This window comes from Notamacropus eugenii, chromosome 4 (genome assembly GCF_028372415.1).
Source record: "Notamacropus eugenii isolate mMacEug1 chromosome 4, mMacEug1.pri_v2, whole genome shotgun sequence".
NCBI lineage: Eukaryota > Metazoa > Chordata > Mammalia > Diprotodontia > Macropodidae > Notamacropus > Notamacropus eugenii.
The window spans coordinates 86,271,441-86,297,531 of record NC_092875.1 but is presented as its reverse complement, the minus strand read 5'-3'; the positions used below and the strand labels follow the sequence as shown (position 1 = coordinate 86,297,531).

General features: G+C 39.5%; 1 protein-coding gene across 12 annotated transcripts in view; it reads right to left on the bottom strand.

Moving 5' to 3' along the window:
• The window catches only part of MROH1 (maestro heat like repeat family member 1), a 202,163-nt gene that overhangs the window by 82,167 nt on the left and 93,905 nt on the right, over positions 1–26,091 (bottom strand). For all 12 annotated transcript variants that reach the window (XR_011965678.1, XR_011965679.1, XR_011965680.1 and 9 more), the window contains exons 11-18: positions 19,199–19,312; positions 17,899–17,972; positions 17,205–17,327; positions 12,610–12,720; positions 2,816–2,960; positions 2,507–2,547; positions 2,069–2,210; positions 1,655–1,707 (exon numbers count right to left, since the gene is read on the bottom strand). Coding sequence is in view for 9 of the 12 variants with exons in the window: in XM_072602683.1 (XP_072458784.1) it covers positions 1,655–1,707; positions 2,069–2,210; positions 2,507–2,547; positions 2,816–2,960; positions 12,610–12,720; positions 17,205–17,327; positions 17,899–17,972; positions 19,199–19,312 (803 nt within the window). In the remaining 3 variants the exon portion in view is untranslated. The remainder of the gene's footprint in view (positions 1–1,654; positions 1,708–2,068; positions 2,211–2,506; positions 2,548–2,815; positions 2,961–12,609; positions 12,721–17,204; positions 17,328–17,898; positions 17,973–19,198; positions 19,313–26,091) is intronic.

Here is a 26,091-nt window from a genome sequence, read left to right as displayed (position 1 = left end):
TGGGAATACAAAAAGAGGCAAAAGACAGGCCCTGCCCTCAAGGACCTTGCAATCTAATTAAGGGGACCACATGCAAACAAATATATATAAAGAAAGCTATATACAGGATAAATAGGAAATAATCAAAAGAGGGAAAAGCACTAGAATTAAGAATCTTCTTGTAGAAGGTGAGGTTTCAGTTAGGACTTGAAGGTAGGGAAGTCAGTAGTCAGAGTGGAGGAGGGAGAGTGTTCTAGGCAAGGGGGACAGCCAGAGAAAATGATCAGAGATGGAGTATCTCATCCATGGAACAGCCAGGAGGTCAGTGCCATTCCTCCTAAACCAGATCTCAAGAGCTGCCCAGCCCTGCACAAAAGGAAGACCCTTATGCACTTAGGAGACCCGCAAGAAAGTGAGTACCAGGATGAAATCGTAACTTGCCTCCTCTGAATTCTTCACATCTCCAAAAGTAAGCTTTCTTTAGTGCCATAGCTAGCCTCAATATGATATCTGCCACATAAAGAGGTTTGTTGTACTTTCAAGTTGGCAAGACAGGGAAGAAATAGGGGAAGATAGCATTATAAAGCCTGGTGAAGCCAAATGGCCCTCTAGAAGCTCATCTTTCCACGTATATACAGAAGCATCTCCTCATTTCTCACCTGGATGCACACTTGGGAACTTCTCTGAATTTCTCACCATTCCTCCATGTACCTTTCCTGTTCCTCTCCCTCCCATCCCATTTTAGCTTCTTTTTGTGTACTTCTGTTGTTGCTGTACAGGTGTTTCAGTTATGTCTTCGTGACACCATTTGGAGTTTTCTTGGCAAAGAGATTAGAGTGCATTGACATTTCCTCCTCCAGCTCATTTTACAGATGAGAAAACCAAGGCAAACAGGTTTAAGTGAGTTGCCCAGGGTCACACAGCTAGTAAGTGTATAAGTGTGAGGCCATCTCTGAACTCAGAAAGATGGGTCTTCCTGCCTCCAGGCCTGTCACTTTATCCACTATATGAACTACCTTTCCCTGTTAGAATATTATAAGCTCCCTGAAGTCCTAGACTATCTTTCTTTTTTGCATTTGTATCCCAGCGCTAAGCACTGTACATCATAGGTGCTTAATAAATGTTGATTGATTGATTGAATGTCTTTCCCTACTTCAGGGACTAATACAGGTTCTCCACTTAGCAGGGTTAGGGAGAAAGTAAAGGAACAGAGCAATATACCCTAGAGGGGGATAGCAAATTCTTGCCTGGACCCATTAACTCTACCCCCTATGAAAAAGGTGTGTGGCTGGCTGGCCACCACAGCTACGTTCCATCACCGTCCGATAGCCTGCTTCCCTGCTGAACAGTTCCTCTTGGCTGATGCCTGACATAATTCAAATTCATACAGTGCTTTAAAATTTACAAAGCACTTTCTTCATGATAACTCTGTAACATAAATAGTTCAAGTATTATTAACTCCCATTCTAAGGATGAGGAAGCAGATTCAGATAAGTTGAATGACTTGTCCATAGCCGCACTCTGAGTTAACTAAGAGTTGGAGTTGGTCCCTTAACTCCCAAATATGATGTTCTTTTCACTGTAACATATTGCCTTTAAAAGCTCTCCTTTCTCACAGTCTCCTCCCTCTCTTTTTCCATCAGAAAAGATTAAAGCATCCTTTCCTATTTCCTACCATCAGCAGCTTTTCTTCCCATTCCTTCTGAGACAGGATTTCTTCATTGTGTTCTGAAATAATAATTCAATTAGACTGGGTGGAAGGACTGACCACAACCATTTATAAACATAGACAGACTCTCCCCAGACCCCAACCACCCAGCCCCTCGTTTACCCAACATCCTCCAGGGAGATCAAAGGAGAACTCAATAGCCAAACCTACCACTCCCACTTGACCTAGGATTTATTTTAAAACCATCATTCCAAGGTGCCAGTTAGAGCACTGAGATGCTATTCAAGGACATACTCCTTACAGGAATCCAGCTAAACTTCATAAAAAATAGGCATTGCATTGAACAGGTACAGTTATCCCCTTGCCCTCAGGTTCTTCCCTCTTTTCTTCCTCTCTACCCTCTACCTATGGAAGCTTTACCTTCCAGATAGTTCACTAAGGGAGGGATGGTTTTCTTCCAACGCTGACCCAGTAGTGGATGGATATTAAGGTGCAAAACATTCAGCAGCCGTAGAGAGGCTGCTCCTCTGCCTTCCCCTAGGTAAGGGTGTGAAGACACAATCTGTGAAGAAGAGATAGAAAATAAGAATCAGAAACTGTAGGCTCTGGGCAAGAACTTGATGTTGGATGCTCACAAATTGTCCTGGCTGGAATCCTAATCTCACGTCCAGGGCAAACAAAGTTTGGAAGAATATCGAGAGAAACAATGAGGTACAGGGAAATTTTAATCCATACTCCAACTTCCTTCAGAAGCAGATGAGGTCTAGGCAGTGAGTCCATGAAGTCTACCTCCCTACCCTCTCCAAAGAAAATACCCAGTTCCTTTGGAAGCTTCAAGGTTAGGCTACAAACACTTACCAAGAGTCTTGTAGTTAAAGCAAAGGGAGATGGAAGATTTACTGAAAAAGAGGAATAAATATAAAAACATAAACTTAACTAAACATGAACTCCAACACCTTCTCCCTTCTTGCTTCCTCCCCCCTTTCCTCAGTGCTTAGCAAAAACACTTGGCACATGATAAAGGCTTAATAAATAAATGCTCATTCCCTTCCTTCCTACCTATCCCACACCCTGGAAAAAAAATTAGTCTTCTGCCTGTGACTGGATATACCCAATGTTTATAAGCAGCTTAATTTTAAGGGCTGAGGCAGTACAGATGGTACAAACCATTTGAATCATATTGAATGAGGAATGAATTCTCCCCTTCCTCCTGCCTCTTCATAGCCAGGTGCATGAGACTCTTGCAGAGTGGTGTCAGGGCATTAGTGAACTGGACAGGGATTAGGAACTCCAGAAGGTATGGCCAAAGAACCTGCATGGGGACAGAACACCCAGGTGACACAGCATCCTTGCCAAACAAGCAGGCTGCTATGGCCTCTTCCTATCACGTTGCCTTTGGCGATGCCACATGGCTTCACCCTGAATTTGACAGGTACAGATCTATAGCTGAAGTCTTTATGGTCAATGGCAGGCCTACACAACATATGCTACCTGAAATTCTTCAGAGATCTGAAAGCAGTGTGTGGGCCTCTTACATCTACCACATGATGTTGTGCAGGCCTGGTCAATGGTCAACAGATAGGACCTTAAAAATAAGCACTATCATTCACCTAGGACTCAGGAATTATTTCATTATAGCAATTAAGCATTACTTTATAAAGGTAGAAAAAGTTAAGAAATTTATCTGGAGGGGAAAAAAAGGCCAAAGACCTCAAGCGAAAAAAAGTGAAAAAATAGGGGAAAAGGAAGACCTATTGGTACCAGATCTCAAGCTATACTATGAAGCAGTAATCATCAGAATGACTTAATTTGGTACTGGTTAAAAATGAGAAGTCAACCAGTGAAACAGATTAGGTACACAACATTCAGAAGCAAACAACCCTGGTAGCTTACTATTTGATAAATCCAAAGGTCCAATTACTAGGTTAAGGGCTCACTATTAGACTTTTTAAAACTGCTCAGAATCCTGGAAAGCAGTCTGGCAGAAACTAAGTACAGACTAACATCTTACACTACATTCCAAGATAAGCTTAAAGGAGTTATATGACTTAGACATAAAGAGACACACTATAAACATGTATATAAACATATAAACACTAAACCATGGAAGAATTATCTTTCAGATCTGTGAATAGGGGAAGAGATCACAACTAAACAAGAGATGATCAACAAAAATAAGACGGACAATTTTAATTCCATAAAATTAAAAAAATCTTCTGCACAAATAAAGCCAATGCAGCTGAAATTAGAAGAGAACTCTAACTGAGGGAAAAATCTTTGTGCCAAGTTTCTCTAATAAAGATTTCATTTCCAAGATATATAAAAATCTGATTCAAGTTTATATATATGAGCTATTACTCAATTGATAAATGGTCAAAGGATACGAATAGATAGTTTTCAGAGGAAGAAATCCAGCCTATCAACTGGCATTTGACAAACTGTTTCAAATCACTAATAATTAGAGAAATGCAAATTAAACTCTGAAAATGGGCACATCAATTCCTGCTGTTCGAGTTGTGAATTGGTACCTCCATTCCAAAAGGCAATTTAGAACAATAACCCCAAAGTTACTAGATTGTGCATTCCTTTTGACCCAGCTAAACCACAGTCATAAGCTTATGTATACATCCCCAAAGAGATCAAAGAAAGAGGAAAAGGACTCATATGTACAAAATAAAAACAGCTCTTTTGGTGGAGGCAAAGAACTGGAAACAAAGGGGGTGCTCATTAACTGGGGAATGGCTGAGCAAATTATAACATATGAAAGTAATGGAATACTACTGTGTTGTAAGAAATGACCAAAGGAATTGCGTTTCAGAGAAAACTGGGAAAACTTGTATGAAATGATACAGAGTAAAGTGAGCAGAACTAGAACAATTTATACAATGACAACATTAGAGAAAAACAACTCTGTACCTTCTTCCTTGAAAGAGAAGTAACAGACTGAAGGTACTGAATAAGACACATATTTCTGAATATGGCCAGTGTGGGAATTCATTAAAAGGGTTTTATTTTTCAGTGATATGAAAGATGGGAAGAAAGAAAATCAATTCATTTAAAAAAATAAAATATACGATGGTATTTGTGAAAAACTGGCTTCTGTAACTATCTTGTGTAACTTTAATCTGCCTGCCTTTCATCCTCCTAAATGGGTCACTTTGTGGTAAAATACTCTCTAATTTTTTTTTTAAACAGGAAGAGGGGTAGGGTGGGAAGAGGTAGGAAGAGGTAGGAAAAGATAATGGGGGATATGTTGAGTTTAAGATGACTATTGGACATCCATGAAGAGAGGTCTAGCAAGCAGCTGGAGATGTGAGACTGGGGCTCAGAAGAGAGATGATAGATGGACATATGGGAATCACCTACATAGAAATGTTGGCTGAGACCATGGGAGTGGATGAGATTACAGAGCAAATATAAAAGAAGGTCCATCATCTGAGTTAAACCTATACATTGAAAAGAAAACTAGCTAAGACAGGATCTGAGAACAAATTTAGGATCTCTGGGCTCTTGTACAAGATGACATGCATCTAATATGGACTGATCAAAATATACTTGCCTGGAGTATTAACAAATCAAGCCAAAAGAGCTTTAAATAAACAAACAAAAACAAAAGAAAGAAACTGCCTAGGAATATCCACCAAGTTAAGTACCAAAAAGAGGGCTAGAATGTAAGAAGAGTCCAATGGTTACAACAAGTCACAGTTGCATCAACAAGGGAACAGTCTGCACAGCCTATCTTTTCTTGACCCCTTCACATTGACTGTGGTCTGCTTCTGTCATCTTTTCCAATTTGCTAGGTCTGAGGTAAAGTCTTAGAGTTGTTTTCATGTGTATTCTCTTACTCTGATTTGGAGCACTCTTTCATATGGTTCTTGCTAGTTTGAAATTCTTCTTTTGAGAATTATTTGTTCACATCTTTTGACCACCTATCTAATAGGGAATGGCTTTTGGTCATTCATATATATAAGTATGTGTGTGAGTGTGAATGGATGGATGTGTGTATGCTATTTATATATTTGTAATAATAACTCTTATCTGAGAAATTTTATACTGGCTCCAAGCTTCCCGTAACAGCATAGATCCATATTTTTAATATAAACATTTTGCAGATATTGCTCTATGGCAGAAGACCTAGTACATCACTGCCTGTGAAAAATCAAGGGTAAGAATTACCAAGAGGGTAGTGGAAAGGTACACAGTGAGGTATGGGTAGGATGCAACATATAATCAACAAAGGGATAGAGGCAATTACAAAAGATAAACTAGATGATTTTGATTACGTGAAACTGAAAAGCTTCTTAAGACCCTACTGAAACTCAAAATGACACATGATTAACAGACCTGTTGCTCAGACCCAGACTGAGGTCAAGAACTTGCAGACCTGGGGGAGATGTACATGAGGGTGGGAATAGATGAGACCACTTCTGGAGTCCTGAAAGCCTGCAGTGCCACAGCCTGCACTGTCCATGAGAATAACACAACATTCAATACCACAGGAAAGCAGCAGCAGGATTAGCCTAAACATCCCCTTTAGAAATATACAAGGCCTGGAACTAACACAAAATCCAAAGGCAGGAAGAAGGCTGGAAGAATGAACAAACAAAAGAATCCCACCATAATGGGCTGTAATGGTGACAGGAATGCTCCAAACACAAATCTAGAAGAGAAAGATACCAAAACGTCTACATATAGAGTTTCAAAGTAAAACATAGCATGGGCACAATCCCTGGAAGAAATGCCACAAGAGTTAAAGGGATTTTAAAATGTTTTTATGAATGATTTGACAACACTAGAGGACAAAAACTGGGGGAAAATGAGAGTATAGAAAAAAAGAATTGGAAAGGGAATTAACAGCTTGGTACAAGAGGCATAATATCTTACTCGAGAAAAAAAAAACTCCCTAAAAATTAGAATGGATTAAAAGAAGCTATAACTCCTGATAAAATGAGAAATAGTAAAAACAAAATTAAAAGAAAATGCAAAAGAAAATATATAGCCAAAACAACTGATCTTAAAAAAAATCAAGGAGACAAAACTGAAGAAACACTAGACTACTACCTGAAAGCTATGACCACTAAAAAAGAAAAAAAATAAAGAGTCTAGACATTATATTTCAAGATGTTGTAAAAGAAAATTATCCATATCTCTTGGAACCAGAGAGCAAAGTAGAAATAGAAAGAATCCACTGGTCACCTAACTTCAAAATTGAGAGCTTTCAGGTCAAAGAAAAAATACTGCCAATAGCCTGAAAGAAAAAATTCAGGTACTAGGGAGCCACAGTTTCATACTCAGTTTAGTTGCCACCACAACAAAGGAAACCAAAGCTTGGAATATGATGTTCTAAAAGATAAAGTTTTTTTTTCTATACTCTTGAGTATCTTTCCAGGCTTTCTTTTTTCTAAAATAAATAGTATTCTGTTTTTTCCAATAACACATAAATACAATTTTCAACATTCAGAGTTACAAATTTTTCTCCCTCCCTTCTCTCCTCTTCCCCAAGATAGCAAAATATATTTTCATATCAGTCATGTTGTAAAAGAAAAAAACAGAACCAAAGGAAAAAAACACACAAAAAACAAAGAAAGGGAAAAATACTAGTATGCTTCAATCTGCACTCAGACTCCATCAGTTCTTTCTATGGACATGGATAGCATTTTTCATCATAAGTCTTTTGGAACTGTCTTGGATCATTGTATTGCTAAGAGCCAAGTCAATCACAGTTGATCATCACGTAATGTGGCTGTTACTATATACAATGTTCTCCTGGTTCTGCTCACTTCATGGAGCATCAGTTCATGTAAGTCTTTCCAGGTTTTTCTGAAATCTAGCCAGGCTTTCTCTAAAATGTGTTTTAGCCTCCACTGCTTCTCTCTTCTTTTTGCAATGATATTGTTTCTAATCATCCATCATTCTTCTTTGTAAGGTTTTACACACAAGTTCATAGTCTAAGCCAACATCACTTTTGGCAGACAACTTTCTGTATTTGGCAAACATCTGCTGACTAAGATGCTTTCTAAGCTCTTTTGGCCTCCTTGTTGTACTATTTACTGCACATTTATTCAGTTTCTCAATGAAATAATTTTAATTGGTGTCAGTGACATTTGTGCCCTCCATTTTCTGTTTTTTACTCTTAATAGTTTGTTTAAATAACTCAGAGCTAAACTGACTGCCATATATTGTCTCATTATTATTCTGTCTTTTAGTTTATTATAAATTATGATCTTAGCTCTGATGAATCAATGGACTGTACCAGTTGACTGAAATATCCAACAAATCCCCTTAATAAAAGGATTTGTTCTGTGAAGTTTGTATTCAGACAAGGGGCTGCACTTGAGGACCTTGAGGGTCACACGTGGCCTTGAGGTTATGAGTTCTCCACCCCTGATATAGAGGTTTTTGTATAACTTAAAAATCTGTGGTCTCTCTCATTTGTTTCTCCTGGCCCATACTTTCTCATATATTTCTCCCATCCTTACCTTTTTCTACATTTGCAATTAAGTATCAGAGTGTGTTTTAACTTGATCTGGAAATTCTTACCAAGTTTTTCCTATAATTACTCTAGCCCTTCATTCTCAGGAAATGCTTGTATGTAAACTACAAATATTTTTATGATGATCTTTTTTGAAAATATTTATAATTATTACTGCAATACATGATAACCAAATATCTTATGAAATGATATTTCTTGTATCTCTGGGATATAAAATAAAGCCTATTGCCAACAGCTCGTTTGTCTTTTTAGACAGATCATTCCATTTATCTGTTCTTTTCTTATTTCTTCTGGTTTTATCTAATATGATTCAGCTCCTCTAGTAATAGATCTATTCATTAGTCACTGGACAAGAATCTCACTTTTACAGTATCAACAGTTAAATTAGCGATTGCTGATGGTCTAAAAACAAAACTATGTGATTCTTCGCACCCTCGGTCCTTACCAATGAAGTAAAGAGGATGGAAAACTGGGAGAAAGTAACTACTCCATCGTAATTTGTTATGGAAGAGGAAAGGAAATCTGCAAATATCCAGAGTCTCTCGATTTAGGGAGAGGAAATTTCAAAGAAACTAGAGAAAAGATAGGTAGTATCCCAACTAAAATTTTATAGGGTAAGTCAGCAGAAGAGGGATGGAATGCTCTCAACAATTAAATTCTGGAGGCACAAAGGAAAATAAAAAATATAATGGAGAAATTGACTAAAGAGATAGGTGCGGATATAAAGAGAACTCATCAACAAACATGAATTAAAAAAAAAAAACACCTTAGAGAAGATGAAAGCAGGAGTAGGACAGAGTCCAATAAGAATAGTTTCAGCAGTACTAAAAGCTCCCAATAAGCTGAGGCCAGTGAGGAATGCCAGGGTTTTTTCTTAAAGCTACAGTAGGAAAATGTAAGGGAGGGATGGCACAAAGATAGTAGAGACACTCAATTCTTACAAGTTGCCAGGCTCAGACAAACTACATTTTCTAAAGCTGAAAGAACGGTGTATGTGATCACTCACCTAACAATGACCTTTGAAAGGTCACTGGTGCATGGAAGAGATGTGGCAAAAGTTGTTTTTGTTTTCTAAAGGGAGGAGGAGAGACTGTAAACTACAGGCCAACAAACTTGATTTTAATTTCCAGTCAAATTAAAAAATGAATTATTAAAGGAATTGTTCATGAACATCTAGAAAAGGATGTGTGTTCGTCCTTTGTTGCTGAAGAAGATCATGCCATCAGAGAAATGATGACATGACTTGCACTTGACTTTGTTTTGAGTGAGGGAGGGCTGTGCAGGTCACCAGCCTCACTTCTCCTCCAGAGCCATCTAAATCCAGTGACCAGATATTCATCAGGATGACTGGAGATGACCAATACAAGCACTATTGTACCATCAAGCACTTGTTTTTAGTTATCTGATCATTCCATTTACATATGTCAAAATGCTACTAAAATGAGGTCAGATTTTCAGATGTCTCTTAAGCTGACCCTTCAGGATGTTCCGTGACTATGGGAAGCAGCTGATGCTGCACTGAATAGATACTTGGGACTCTGGGTAAATTACTTAATACCTATTTCCTTCAGTTTCTCACACTGTAAAATTGGGATAATTTTATACTTATCTTGCAGGGTTGTTTTGATGATCAAATGAGATAATATTTGTAAAACTACTTAGCACAGTGCCTGGCACATAGTAGTTTATAAATGCTTATTCCCTTCCTTTCCATTCCCCTTCCCTGTAAATAGTACTCCTTTTACATTTGGGCATTAATCACCAAACATTTATTATATACTTAATATCTGCTAGGCACTGTGCTAAATGCTTAGGGATATAAAAGACAAGTAAAACAGTCCTTGCCCTCAAGAAACTCACATTCTAATGAGAGGGGGCAACATGCACACGTTGGAGTATATATAGAATATATACATGATGAATGCAAGGTAGTTTTGGTGGAGAGAGCATTACTACAGGCTGCATTGTCATCAGCCTAAGTCATACCATGCCACTTCCATTAGTGTAAGCTTCCCCTGTCCTTTAGATCCCTTGGGGGAAGATACTAGAGACACTTTTGTAAATACAAATTAATTGCCAACAGCTTGGCAGCCACAGAAGAGGTGGGCAGACCAGCCTAGCTGAAGCTGCAAAGCACAATGAGTGAGAGACTGAAGGTAGCATGTGCCAGGCAGGTCAAACTATCTTGACTGCAGACCCCTACTTGATTCCCTGCCTAGGACCCCAAATCGCAAAGCCCTGGGAATGGCAATGTCACCCAAACCACAAGTACTTCTTGCAGTTACTGTGGAGGGGAGAAAAGGATAAAGTGATGACAAAGAACCAGTATGGCTTCATAAAGGTCATGCATCATATACCACAGCAAACTAAAAATATAATGTGACCTTAATATTTAAGGTCATACATAAAAAAGTTAGATGAGAACCAAATCAGGAACCTTTCACCACTCTAAGGAGTGAATTCTTAACCAAACAAGGGATAAAGGATAAAATAATTCATTTCAATTGTGTAAAATTGTAAGGTTTTTGTGTAAACAAGGTTTTGGAAGGTTTGAAATTAAAAATTTTTTGTGTAAACAAAATTAAATCAACTAGGAGAAGGGAAACAATTGATTGGGAATAATCTCTGAATCAAATTTCTCTGATTAGAAATTGAATAACAATTCAAGATATATAGGTTAAGTAACAGAAACAGATAAGAATGACAAGGGTCTCAAATTTACAGTACCAACAGTCAAATTAGAGACTGGTGATGGTCTAAAGGCATCCTCTATCCTTACCACTAAAGTAAAAGAGATGGAAATTTTGAGCAGAAATAACCACTCCATCTTGAAATTCGTTATAAGAGGAGAGGTAATCTATAGATAATCCACTATAGACCTTAGATCTTGGGAGAACCATTTTTCCATGGTCAAAGGATATTAACAAATAGATCTCAAAAGAAAAATTGCAAACTATTAAGAATCATATGAAAAAATGTTCCAAATAATCAATAAGAGAATGCAAACCAAAATAATTCTGCAGTTTTGTATAACTTCCAGTACCCCAGATGACAAAAAATGGGAATAGTCAACGGGGGAGGATATAGGCAAGATAGGCACACTAATATGTTGTTAATAGAACTTCAAACTGATCCAACCATTCTGGAAAGCAATTTCAAATTACACTAAGAAGATGATTAAAATATCTGTAAACCTTTGATCCAGAGATTCTGCTGCTATACAAGAGTCATATATCCCAAAGAGGTTAAGGTAAAAATAAAGCTCTCACATTTTACTTCATATTTTTATGTAAATAAACAAAACAGATGCCCATAAATTGAAAAATGGCTAAGCAAGTTATGGAATGTGACTGAATGTAATGGAATATCACCGTGGGGAAGAAATGATGAAGATGATACAGAGAAGAACACAAAGATTTACATGAAATCAAGTTAAATAACCAGAACTAGGAAAATAATATCCACAACAACTCCAACAATGTAAATGGCAACAGCAACAGCAACAAAACAAAGTCGAGTGAATGCTGTGAAATCATACTGGCCAAGCTCAGCCCCAAAGAGAAGACAGAAGAATGCACACCTCCCTCCCTCCCTCCCTCACTTTTTTATAGAGAACCCTACATATAATGTTGGACTTGATGTCTTAGTTTTTCTAAATTACTTGTCTTTCCCTTTTTTTCTTATTCTTCATTTTAAGGGATGACTCTCTGGAAGGGAGAGGAAAAAAGACTATATTAACAAACATAAGAGATATTAAAAGCAAAAGATACCAGAGAGAAAGCAAGAAAGGTCTCCAACGTGTTGAAAGGAGCTCCTGGGGAGAAATTAGAAGGGATCCCAGATAAGAGTCACAGCACAAGAGGAGCAGACCTGGGTGGGCCGCAATCCCAGAATCATAAGAGATGTAAAAAACCTTAAGTTATTTAATTCAAACTCCTCATTTTACAAATGAGAAAACTGAACCCAGGGAGATGAAGGAACTTCCCAGAGGTCATAAAGTGAAAAATGTCAGAGGTGAAATTTGAACCCAGGTCACTGATGAAGTCATTGGATCATACATCTAAAGCTATAGGGAACCTCAGAAATCATCTGATCTCCCCACATTTTTTAGCTGAAAAAAACTGAGGCTCAGAGAGATTATGTGACTTGTCCAAGATCTCACAGGTAGTAAAGCAGCAACCAGGTTTCGAGGCAAGTTCGTAACCAAGTTTGGCCCAGTCTCATTCACACCTTGACCATTTCTTGCCTCAACTGCTGTAATAACATGCTCAATGGCCTTCGTAGTCGTAGCCTACCCTGTCCAATCCATCTATCCTTCTGAGTTTATAAAGAACATTGCTAATCAACAGGTAAGGTATGTCAGTGACTTATTATTGCCCATGCACTAGATACCTGCTCTTTAAATGTGGCTGTGGTACAGTCTCTATTTACACTTCAATTAAGAAACAAAGGGACTTGGGACACTTACGTCATTCATCCTGTCCACAGTGGTGCTGATAAGATAGAGTGTATTGATGCTGATGGTCCGCACACTGTCACTAGCCAAGAAGTCTTCAGTTTCTGGAAATTGCTTCTTAGGCTATTTCAAGAAAGGAAGAGAATATAAGAAAACAAGAGGGTGATTGCCCAGCATTGCCCTATTCTTTCCCACACTGCAGGCCCATATGAGATCCATCTCACCAACCGGCACCTCCCCCAAACTTTTCCATTTCTGTTCATGGCACTACCATCTTTCTAGTTACCTGGGCTCAACATTCAGGATTATCTTTGACTTGTTCTTCTCCCCTTCGTAACCATCAGTTGCCAACAAGTACTACTGATTTGACTTTCACAATAAGAAACCTGGGTAATTACTGCAGTTCATTTGAATGATAAAGCCTCAACAGCATTGCTCCTATATGACATATAAAACCCCATATTCACATAGGTGACCAAGTTACCCCCACTCAATAAACTTCTGTGGCTCCCTAATGTCTACAACATCAAATACAAAGTCTTCTCTCATTCAAAGTCCTTCATAACCTAGCCCCCTCCCACCTTTCCAGTCTTCTTATACCTTCCTCCCCACCATGTACTCGGATCCAGAGAGACTGGTCCCCTTGTTCTACAAACTTCACACTCCACCATCTCTCAGCTCTGGGCATTCTCTGTCAGTGTCTCATGCCTAGAATGCTTTTCCTCTGCAGTACTGCCTTCTGGCTTCCTTTAAGTCTCACCTAAAAATCTCTTCTTTTACAGGAAGCCTTTTCTACTCCCTCTTAATTCTAGTACCTTCCTCTTTAAGTTACCTATTTGTCCTTTATATAATTTGCTTTGTATATATTGGTTTCTTCATTGTCCCTCCTTTTAGATTTCAGCTACTTGAGGGCAGGGACTGTTATTTACCTCTCTTTTGTATTCCCGAACTTAACATAGAACCTGGCACACAGTAAGCACTTAAAGGATGTTTGCTGACTGACTAAAATGTCTAGTTGCAAACCCTTTGTTAGTGCCAGCTGTGGAACCTGGGTAGAACACACTACACATACTGGCTACCAACTCAGTCACTAGTAATAATTCTTCTTCCTCATGTTTGCTGGGGAGGGTCTTTCACAGGTATTTCCTCCTCTGAGTGACCATGAAGCATATTTCTGATCTGGATCTATGGGAATTCTATTTCCATACCTGAAGGCCCACAAAGATGAAGCAATTTATACAAAGTAAAAACAGCTAATCAAAAATTACTCTAAAACCTGACTTCTAGTTCTGGACTCAAAAAATATCACTGTCAGACACAACTCCAGGAATCTGCTATTCTGTATGCAAAATGAATAAATTCACAAATACTCCAATGTCTATTTAAACCACATTCTGATTTTTTAAATAGGAATCAAAAAAGCAGGGCAAACAGATGTGACCAACAGGGAGGGGGAACATGGAAAGAAGAACCTCTTTAGATTTTTAAGAGAGATTCTTTCAGAGGGACAAATATCTGTTGAGCTTGTATTTAACAACTTTGCATATGTGTGTATTAGCTTCATATTTATGTTCTATATATATCTATATGTCTCCCTCATTAGAATGTAAGTTCTGTAAGCAGGGGTTCTTTCACTCTTTGTATTTATATTTCCATTACTAGGCATACAGTAGGCACTTAATAAATACTTATTGATTGATGAATGGTGAGGGATTAGCTAATAGGTACCTTTGAAAATTCAATGGCAAAAATGAACCTTTGCTCAAGAAATCAGAGAATTTCTTCATGCCAGGGAGTACTAACCAGAAGGCTAAGTACTCAGAAAAAGGGTTGCCTATAGGCCTATATCAAAATCTTCCCTGGCAAGCACACACTGGGCCAGAACAGAGAAATACAAGGTCAGAGTTGTGGATAATCTTTGACACGGTCCTTGGGTGAAACAATCTAAGAAAAGAGCTTAATAACAGTTAAGATGAGCAATACAAAGGGACGTAAACAATGGTCTAGAGTATGAGTTTTTATTTTAACCTGCCACATTGAGTAGCACTTTGTTTTTAAATGGAAATTAGTGTTTAATCACTATGCATGTACTATTTAATAAAAATGGTTTTATTATTAAAAAGAATTTGCAAAGTGGAGTACGCATATTTTGTCCTTTATTTTTTTCATGTATCCCCCCATGAACCAGTAGGCTAACACTACTGTTAACATGAGCTACTACTTCTCATAGTAGAAGATTACAGTCTTGAAGAACTTAGCCTCGTATACCACCATTCATTGCCTTCACCCCTACACATGTGCTGCTGAATGAAGATAGATAAATCACTCAATTCTTCTGACCAGGTCCACTACACAACCTCAACTGGACTCTACCTGCTGTTAGGCAATGCTGCTATACCTTCCTTATCCGCTCACTTCCCCACTCTCCACAGCAATGTTGCCAAACCTCTTCATCCCTCTTCAAACCTACCACGAATTTCTCTCCCTCCATTCTCAGATGAGAAAAGGCCATTCCCCAGGAGCTTCCTCTTCTCCCCACCTGTTCATCTCCTATCACTCAAATACCTTCTGCCACCTTCTTCTCCCCTGTTTCACATGATAATGTAGCTCTACCAAGGCTAACCCCTCAATTTGTTCAAGTGATTCCATCCTCTCCCTTCTCTGCCAACAGAATACCCCCCTTTTATCTTACCCACTTACTCTTATTTTACTGCCTATAAACATGCCCACATCTCCCTTACCCTGAAAAAAACCCTTCTTGATCCTTCCATCCCTTATAACTATCGTCCTCTTTTGCCCTTTGTAGCTAAACTTGCAAAGGCCATCTACAAGTGCCTCTACTTTCCCTCCTCACTCTCTTCTTAACCCTTAATCTAGCTTCTGACCTCATCATTCCAATGAAACTGCTCTTTCCAAAGTTATTAACGATCTCTTACTTGCCAAATCCTATGGCCTTTTCTCAATCCTCATTCTTCCTGATCTCAGCAGCCACTGATACTGTTGATAGTCTCTCTCCTTGATAGTCTCTTCTCTCTAGGTTTTCAGGATATCCCTTTTTTCCAGGTTCTCCTCCTACCTATATGACTGCTCCTTTTATGTCTCCTTTACTGGATCCTCTTCCAGATCATGCCCTCTAACTGCACATGTCTCTTGGGGTTCTGTCCTGGACCCTCTTCTCTTCTCCCTCTATACTACTTCACTTGATCTCATTAACTTCCATGGATTTAATGACCATCTTTATGCTGATGATTCATAAATCCATCTTTCCTGCCTGGATCTCTCTGCTGACCTCTAATCTCACTTCTCCAACTGCCTGTCAGACATCTTGAATTGGATGTCTAATGGGCATCTAAAACTCAAAAAGTCCAAAACAGAATTCATTATTTTTCCCCTTAAACCCTCTCCACCTTCAACCTCCCCTGTTACTGTAGAAGGCAAGGCAACACCATCCTCCAAGTCCTTCAGGCTCACAACCTAGGAGTCATACTGAACTCCTCACTATCTCTTACTTGCCCCCCCACCAAATATCCAATCTGTTTCCAAGGTCCACCGATTTCACCTTTGCAATATCTCTCCAATATGTTCCCTTTCCTTCTCTGACACTGCCACCATTCTAGTGCAGACTCTCATCACCCTGATTACTCCATTTGCCGGCTGATGAGTCTGCTTGCCTCAAGTCTCTCTGCACTCCAATCCAGCTACCATTCAGTCACTAAAATGATTTTCCTAAAACACCAGTCTGATCAAATCACCTCTCGACTCAAGAAACTCCAGAGGCTGCATATTGCCTTCAGGAACAAATAAAAAATGCTTTGTTTGGCATTGAAAGCCTTGCATACCCTAACCATCTCCTCACTCTAGTTTTCTTACACCTTACTCCCCCAACATGTCCTCTCTGACTCAGTGATATTGGCCTCTTGGCTGTTCCAAGAACAGGACATAGCATCTCTTGGCACTGGTTATTCTCAACAGCTGTTCCTCATGTTTGGAATGCTCTCTCCTCCTCTCTGACTACTGACCTCCCTGGCTTCCTTTAAGTTCCACCTAAAACCCTACTTCCTATAAGAAGCCTTCCCCAGTCCCTGTGTTAATTATTTCCCACTTCTTCTGTGTATAGCTTGCTTTGTATGTATTTCTTTGAATACTGTTTCCCCCATTAGACTGTAAATTCCTTGAGGACAGAGGCTGTCTTTTGTCTCTTTGTATCCCCAGTGCTTAGCACAGTGCCTGGCACAGAGTAGGCACTTATTAATAAATGCTGAATGACTAACTGATAAACCCTAACATAATTCAGAGCCAAGTTCATTAATAATATGAACTATGGTAAGAATACAATGTGGTAGGATGTAAATAGAGATCAAAATTCAGGGACCTTTTTTCTTTATAACCTATTTATGCTAAGAACAAAACAAAACAAAACAAAAAACCCAACTCAAACCATGATCTCTGACCTCTCCACAAGTTTGCTCCTTATCTGCCTGTGCCTAAGGCTAATTATGTGCCCAAGTGAAATTAAAGCCAAGTATTTTGTGCTAGATTAGTTTCTTGGTTATTTCAGGTCACAGACCCTTGCTTACAACCCAGAGGAGGTTAAGTTCCCCCCTTACCACTGGTTCTGGTGGCAGGGCACACTGTCGAAGGATATACTCTATCATCATTTCACCCCCAGGCTGCTCCAGATAACCATGGTGGGCCATTGCACTGATAACCTGCACCACAGCCCTCTTCACCTATTCAGGAGAAAACAGAGATAAAAGATCAAGCCAACAATCCTCAGGTACCTCCACAATCAAGCTGGATCTTTCTCTTTTTTTATAGCTTTATTTATTTTTTCTAAAAGATTTAAATTTATTTATTTATTTTTAGTTTTCAACATTCATTTGCACAAGATTCTGAGTTCCAAATTTTCTCCCTATCTTCCCTTACTCCCCACCCTGAGATGGCATGCATTCTTGGATATTTCTTTTTTAAAGACAAAGCAAAGAAGACAAATGACCCCAAACAAGCAGCCACTGGAACTGCTGATTGAGCCACAACTCTAAGTTCTGTTTTATCTGGAGATAAAGAACACCAAAACCAAAAGGGCACACTAAGTTTTAGTGAGAGAAGCAGATGCCAACTGTGACTAAGTGAAGGTCTCACTATCCATACCAAGCTCACTCATCATGTGACTGTACTTTGTCACTTCTCTGATCAGGATTAGGCTCAAGAAGGAGTGAGTCCAGACTAGTCACTGCTAAACTATTTCCTGGTGGAGCCTAATCTGTCTGATTTAATGGGCAGAAAGGCCACTCCACTTACCCTGTTGTTAGAGTCCAGAAGAGGAAACTTCATGGATGACAGGATAAATGGCTTCTTAATCTCCATCTGAGCAGCTGGAAGAGATAAAAAAGTATGGCTCAACCTCCTCTGGTCCTAGCCTTCCAATTGTAATCCTAACCCATCTCTCCTTTTCTCCCCCACCCACCTGAATCCTTTCTAAAACAGGCTGAGGACAGGAGGATAGGTCTGAATAATCCCAGCCTACCAAGTCTTCTCTAACGTGACTTTGGCCCTCATTCATCCATCTCTCTATTTTTAGTCCTAAGGTTTTGGTTAGGGCAGGGAAAGGGATAGTGACGACTCATTCTCTGTCTTTTAGATGCTATAAAAGATTTTTATTTAGTGCTTTTATCATCCCTAGGACCTCTATGCCCAAGGAGGCTACAAGGACATATTCAAGGCAAGGCACATACTGAGTATGACGAGCATGAGCAGGAACAGGGGTGAACTTTGTGGCACATGAATTTCCCTAGAGATGTCCCCTCAGATTTACTCATTCTGAAGAGTTGCCCAATTGTTAAGGAGCTGAGATAAGCAAGGGAACAAGTTAGCAAAATGCAGAGGGAGAGCTACTGATCACATACTACTTAATAGAAAGGAAGTTACTCTTTTCCTACTTCCTAGATGCTATTCTGCCCAATCCACTAAATCAGACATAGTCTTGTACTTCATTTAGAGAGGTATCTGGGAGTCTCCTTTTCCAAAAAAATAGGACCCTATGAAACCTTCTACTACAGGAGACCTAGGAGAGGGAACTATAATGGAAAATCATAGAACTAGAGCTAGAAAAGACCTCAGATCTCGCCTAGTCTAACTTCCAAATTAAGTAGTCCATCAGGGTAAAATCGAGCCCTGGAGGTGGAGAAGTGACTTGTCCAAAATCATATGGTAAATTAATTGTAGAGCCAGGATTAGAATCCAGGTCTTCTGATTCTCAGCCCGCGTTTTGCCACAAACCCTGCCACTATACCCTGATTGTCAATTCCAGAGGGATAGGAATGGCATACGTTACCAGAATCTACAGATAATTCAAATTTTAGCCAACAGACAATCTCTTCCACCATCAAAGTAGTTACCTAGTACTAAGAAGGCAAAAAGACTTATTGGAGTATACCTTCCAGGGTGCTAGGGAACAGTGAAATGGGCCAAAGTCTGGGAGCTAGAATGAGTAAGATAAAAGGGAGAGAAGGTCCCTGGACATTCCCATATAAACTATTTCCCCTCCTCAACTGCCAAAACCACTGAACAACATGGTTAGTACACATAGGAGGTTACTTACAGGCTGAGTTGATGACTTGCCTCATGATGTGCAGGGTCCCTACTCGAATTCTCTCATTGCTGTTTTCTAGCTTAGGAAGCAAGAAGGCCAAAAGACGGTCAGGAAAGGAGCAAGCTGCAGGGCAGGACAATGAATATGGTTAGTTTGTCAGTCCAGGGATCCATCAAAAGACAGAGTCTAGATTCAAGAGGCAGTTCAAGACCATCTCCTGCAGTTAAGAACCAAAGCATGAGTCCCTTGGAGGGCTTAGGTTGCATCTTGGAGAGACAGGGAAGTGATCTGTCCAGTGCCCTTTGCTGCACTGAAAAAATTGAACAAGCAGTTGGAAATGAACTTCGCTTTCCCTTCCACTGCACACACACACACACACACACACACACACACACACACACACCCTTCTTCTTTTCTCTTCTTCACATGCCTTATATATTTACTGTTCCATTTAATTTCACTGGCACTTAACCAGGAAGCATTTCTGTATGGCATAGTGGATATACAGCTGGCTATGGAGCAGGAAAGATATGAGTGTAGGTCTCATCTCTGACGCATGGGGGCTGTGTGACTGAGCACATCCCTTCACCTTCCAATGTTCTAGGTAACACTATCATTATGGAGTTGCAGAGAAAATGCTGACTCACATAGTAGAGGGAGTTTTCTTATTTGGGAGTTCCTTATACTAATGAAATGACAAATCCAGTCCTTATCCACTATCCTATTCAACATTTATTAATCATTTACTTCATCATTCTCTTGGTGATCTTATCAGCTCCCATGGATTAAATAATCATCACTATACAAATGATTCTCAAATCTATGTATCTGTATACCACTAGTACCACAAACAATAAATGCTTTTTGAATGAATAAAATACATGAATGATAAAGAGATTATTGATGAAACAGAGTATCCCAAAAAGTCTTAGTGCAATTTTAAGCTTTAATAACTTCAGAAGAATAAATGCTACAAATTTCCAAAAACCATTTGAAATATTATTTTAAAATACTGATGTATTTCTGTTTAAAACTCAATATAAGCACTACCTTATGCCATGTATGCATCACCCTAGTTAACTTTTAAACTTTATAAAAACTTTTATCAGTTGTTATTCAGAGACTGAGAACATGGCATATGCAACCCTAGCCTTATGATCATCCAAAGATCAAGTTGCATCATGACAGTTCTGATGTGATTCCACAAGAAAGTCTAATGGGGATAGATCAGGTGATCAAGGAGCCAAGTAAATCAATCTACTTCTACCAATCTACTCTACTGAGAAAGTTATCTCCAGAAATCATGACACCCACAATGCACAATGATAGGACGCCCTGTCTTGTTCAAATTAAAACTTTATTATGTAAAATTTATAAAAATAAATAACCACAAAAGACATTATATGACCATAAATGGAAAAGGAAGTGGGCTAGTCTATAGCAAGAATTAGACAATAGATGGCTCAAATACTACACTGGTAGCCCATAAATATTAAAATTACCACCTTATCCCTGGTTCCTTTGGAAGCTTTTAGGAAGTTAGAGGCTAGGAAGCTCCTACCTCTCACACCTACTCCCTGTGTGCCCTTTGGCAGTCAAAAACTTTCCTGGGTCTCAATTTCCACACCTACAAAATAAAGGAGTTGGACTAAATGGCCTCTGAGATCCCTTTTAGCCTAGCCCTATGGTCCTATTCTTTTTGGAGGATTTATGCAAAGATATGGATGAAAATTCATATGAAATAAGAAGTTGTAGCAAATCTGCTGGTGCCAAAAGGACGAAACCTTGAAACCATGGATGAACCAAAAAAGTTCAGTTCAAATATGGTCACTGTGCTAGATATTTGGGGGAAATTAAATAAGATCATCTCCCTTCATGGAGTGTAAATTAAAATCCATTCCTGATCCTGCACCTTTGCTCAGATAATTTCCTACAACTACACTGTTCTTCATTTATCTAAATCCATCTCAGCTTAAGTCACACTCTCATCCTGTAAAGCCTTTCCAAACAACCCCAGCCCATAAAAACCTCACTCTCCTCCATATTCATAGATTTGATCATACTAATTAAATGGCAATTAACCATATGCTGCCCTGTGAGATCTTTTTATAATGTTATGACATATCTTTTTAACTAGGTTACAGGCTCTCTGGAGTCAGGAAACTGTCTTCTTCATCTCTGGATCCACCACAACAAGGGCAGGTAGGTGGCACAGTGGATACATGCCAGGCCTGGATTGGGAAGACTCATCTTCATGAGTTTAAATCAGTCCTCAGATACTTACTTGCTGTGTGACTTTGGACAAGTCACTTAACCCAGTTTGCCTCAGTTCCTCATCTGTAAAAGGAGTTGCAGAAGGAAACGGCAAACCACTCCAGCATCTTTTCCAAAACCCCAAATGGGGTCATGAAGAGTTCGACACAAGTGGAAAACAACTCAAGCTATCTATCTAGCTCCTTGAAGGCACTGAAAATTTTGTGCCTTTGGGCTAATATTTTGCCTAGAAATGTTGTAGGTGCTTAGTAAATACAGTTAGGTGGTATAGTCCACTGAGTGTTGGGCCTGGGGTCCGGAAGACCTCAGTTCAAATCTAGTTTCATACACATATTAGCTGTGTGACCCTTGGCAAGTCACTAGACAGTTTCCTGAATTGCAAAATGAAGATAATTGTGGTAAAATGATGCCCCCCTGGATCAACTTCCTATCCATTATCAAATGTTATATAGCCCAAGAGCTGTATTACCATAGTACTTCAGCTAAGCTGAATCTCCATGAGAATAAAGAGGTCCAAGAATGGACTCATTTGTGGAAAAAGTGGCACCAGATCCAAATACTGGCAGAACAGAGAGACATGATGGTAGTTACTGTTATATAATCTTTCAATCTAGGCAGCTTTTAATCTACATTCATAATATTCTTCTGACCTATTTAGGCTAAGAATCTTGCCAAATAAGGAAATAAGATTAATCATTAATCTGTCATGACTTGTTCCTTTAATTAAAAAAAACAACAACAAACAATACACACATATTATCATCATGACAAAGCGAAAACTGAAAACTGTGTTAAAAAAAAAAAAGCCATAGCTCATGGCTCTCCAGATATTGGCCTTCTTTTCTCAATGAGTTCAGTTCCTAGTTCACAATCTTTCTTTCCACCTCATATTCTACCCTTTTACTGGAGAACTTCACCATACTTTTCAATAACTTGTCAACACTTTCATGTCTCTGTTCTTTGGCCTTCTCAAATCCCATGATCTGTTCTCCTAGTCTACCTCAACTATCCATAGAGACATCCACCCCCTTCATCTTATAATAGCTACAAGCTTTCTGTTTCCTTGATCAAAAATTCTGAAATTCTTTATCCTGTCATAACCTATCATTCCTTTGTTTCCTATGTTTATTCCTCCTTAACCTAGGCTCTATTCTCACTATGACCTCTGATCCCTTCACCCCTCATTATGGTCCCATAGCATTACCCCTACTCTGGTTATATTTTTCTCACTTCCCAATCTCTACCCCTTGGTTAACCAGTTAAACTCTGTATTATCTTCTACTATGGATTCCCTTCATCCCCTGTCCTACCACCAGTCAACACTTTGCTAAACCCTAAACCTGGATTACTCTGACCATCTGTGTTCTGTTTTCTACTCACATGGTGCCAAATGAGTTTGAGGGAAGGCATATAACTGTGTACCTAACATACACAATAAAAGTTTATGTTATTTAATATCAACTGGAACCTCAAGGCAACAAGGCAGTTTTTTCACTCCTTCCTGATTCTCTAAAATACTAAACAACAACAATTAATTCTCTATTTCACCACAATGGTTGTTCCAAAACCTCTTTTCTTTCCTTAAGTTGTTCATATTGTCTCTTACCTCCAATGTCTCGGCTAAGGACTTCAATTCATACTTCACTGGGAAAACCTAGGCCACTTACCAGAAGCAGCTTCTTTTCCCCTTTTTTACATCTCACAAAACTTTTATTTCATTCCCCATTGTCTTCTCTTTTAGAATCAGAAATTCCTCCTTGGAATATCTGATGATGAAACTAGACTTTCTCTTTCTCAAGGTCAATTCCACTACTTGTATTCTTCATCTTATCTCTTTCCATCTTTTCCAACAGACTGTTCCCATTATCATCCCTTCTCTCCTTATCTACCAGTTCTTTGCTTGCTGCCTATAAACACCCCAAATCTACACAAACCTGAAAAATATCTTCACTAGATCTTACCATCCCTCCTATCATCTCTCCTCCTTTTCTCAAACTCCTTGAAAAAACTGGCTACACTTGTTATCTAAAGTCACTGCCTCTACTTCCTCTCTTACTTCTAAACCTTCTGCACTCAACATTGTTTATAATTTATTTATTTAACTTTCAACATTAATTTTCACAGAATTTTGGGTTCCAAATTTTCTCCCCCCTTGTCCTCTCCCCCCACCCCAACACACCGAGCATTCCAATTGCCCCCATCACCAATCTGCTCTCTCCTCTATCATCCCTCTCTGCAATTGTCTCCATCCTCTCCTCTGTCCTGTAGGGCCAAATAACTTTCTATACCCCTTTACCTGTATTTCTTATTTCCTAGTGGCAAGAACAGTACTCAACAGTTGTTCCTAAAACTTTGAGTTCCAACTTCTTTTCCTCCCTCCCTCCCCACCCCCTTCCTCTGGAAGGCAAGCAATTCAATATAGGCCAAATCTGTGTAGTTTTGCAAATGACTTCCATAATAGTAGTGTTGTATAAGACTAACTATATTTCCCTCCATCCTATCCTGCCCCCAATTACTTCTATTCTCTCTTTTGATCCTGTCCCTCCCCATGAGTGTCGACCTCATATTGCTCCCTCCTCCCCATCCCCTCCCTTCCATCGTCCCCCCCACCCTATTTATCCCCTTATCCCCCACTTTCCTGTATTGTAAGATAGGTTTTCATACCAAAATGAGTGTGCATTTTATTCCTTCCTTTAGTGGAATGTGATGAGAATAAACTTCATGTTTATCTCTCACCTCCCCTCTTTTTCCCTAAACTAAAAAAGTCTTTTGCTTGCCTCTTTTATGAGAGATAATTTGCCCCATTCCATTTCTCCCTTTCTCCTCCCATATATTTCTCTCTCACTGCTTGATTTCATTTTTTTTTAAGATATGATCCCATCCTCTTCAATTCACTCTGCGCACTCTATCTCTATGTGTGTGTGCGTGTGCATGCGTGTGTGTGTAATCCCACCCAGTATCCAGATACTGAATAGTTTCAAGAGTTACGAATATTGTCTTTCCATGTAGGAATGTAAACAGTTCAACTTTTATAAGTCTCTTATGACTTCTCTTTGCTATTCACTTTTTCATGCTTCTCTTCATTCTTGTTGTTTGAAAGCCAAATTTTCTTTTCAGCTCTGGTCTTTTCATCAAGAATGCTTGAAAGTCCTCTATTTCATTGAAAGACCAATTTTTCCCCTGCAGTATTATACTCAGTTTTGCTGGGTAGGTGATTCTTGGTTTTAGTCCTAGTTCCTTTGACTTCTGGAATATCCTATTCCATGCCCTTCAATCCCTTAATGTAGAAGCTGCTAGACCTTGTGTTATCCTGATTGTATTTCCACAATACTTGAATTGTTTCTTTCTAGCTGCTTGCAATATTTTCTCCTTGACCTGGGAACTCTGGAATTTGGCCACAAAGTTCCTAGGAGTTTCTCTTTTTGGATCTTTTTCAGGTGGTAATCGGTGGATTCTTTCAATATTTATTTTGCCCTCTGGTTCTAGAATCTCAGGGCAGTTTTCCTTGATAATTTCATGAAAGATGATGTCTAGGCTCTTTTTTTGATCAAGGCTTTCAGGTAGGCCCATAATTTTTAAATTGTCTCTCCTGGATCTATTTCCCAGGTCAGTTGTTTTTCCAATGAGATATTTCACATTCTCTTCCATTTTTTCTTTCTTTTGGTTTTGTTTTGTGATTTCTTGGTTTCTCATAAAGTCATTAGCCTCCATCTGTTCCATTCTAATTTTGAAAGAACTATTTTCTTCAGGGAGCTTTTGAATCTCCTTTTCCATTTGGCTAATTCTGCTTTTGGAAGCATTCTTCTCCTCATTGGCTTCTTGAACCTCTTTTGCCAATTGAGTTAGCCTATTTTTCAAGGTGTTATTTTCTTCAGCATTTTTTTGGGTCTCCTTTAGCAGGGTGCTGACCTGCTGTTCATGCTTTGCTTGCATGTCTCTCATTGCTCTTCCCAGTTTTTCCTCCACCTCTCTAACTTGATTTTCAAAATTTTTTGAGCTCTTTTTGAACTCTTCCATGGTCTGAGCCCATTGAGTGGGCTGGGATACAGAGGCCTTGACTTCTGTGTCTTTCCCTGATGGTGAGCATTGCTCTTCCTCATCAGAAAGGAAGGGAGGAAATGCCTGTTCACCAAGAAAGTAACCTTCTATAGTCTTGGTTTTATTCCCTTTTCTGGGCATTTTCCCAGCCAGTGACTTGACTTCTGAATATCCTCTTCACACCCACTTCGCCTCCAGATCCACCCAGCCAGCACTTGGGGTCTGAGATTCAAATGCTGCTTCCCAGCCTCAGGGCTTTGGGCGGGGGCGGGGCTGCTATTCAGTGTGAGATCAAGTTTAGGTGCTCAGGTGGGGGCAGGGCCACCTCTCGGGCTCAGTTTCCTCAGGGGGTTTATGCAGAGACCTTCAACAATGGATCCAGGCTCCTGCCTGCTTGGGGAGCCCCAGAGTGCTCCCACCTCCGCTGCTGCCTCCCGAGGGGGCCTGAGTTATGGGGGCACCCCACTCCCCTGGTGACCCGCCAAAGAGACCCTCTCACTGACCCTTGTCACCTGTGGGTGGAGGGAGCCGCGTGGCTGCTGGAGATTCTGTCCCTGAAGCCTGCTCGGATCTGCTCCCCGCTCGCTTGG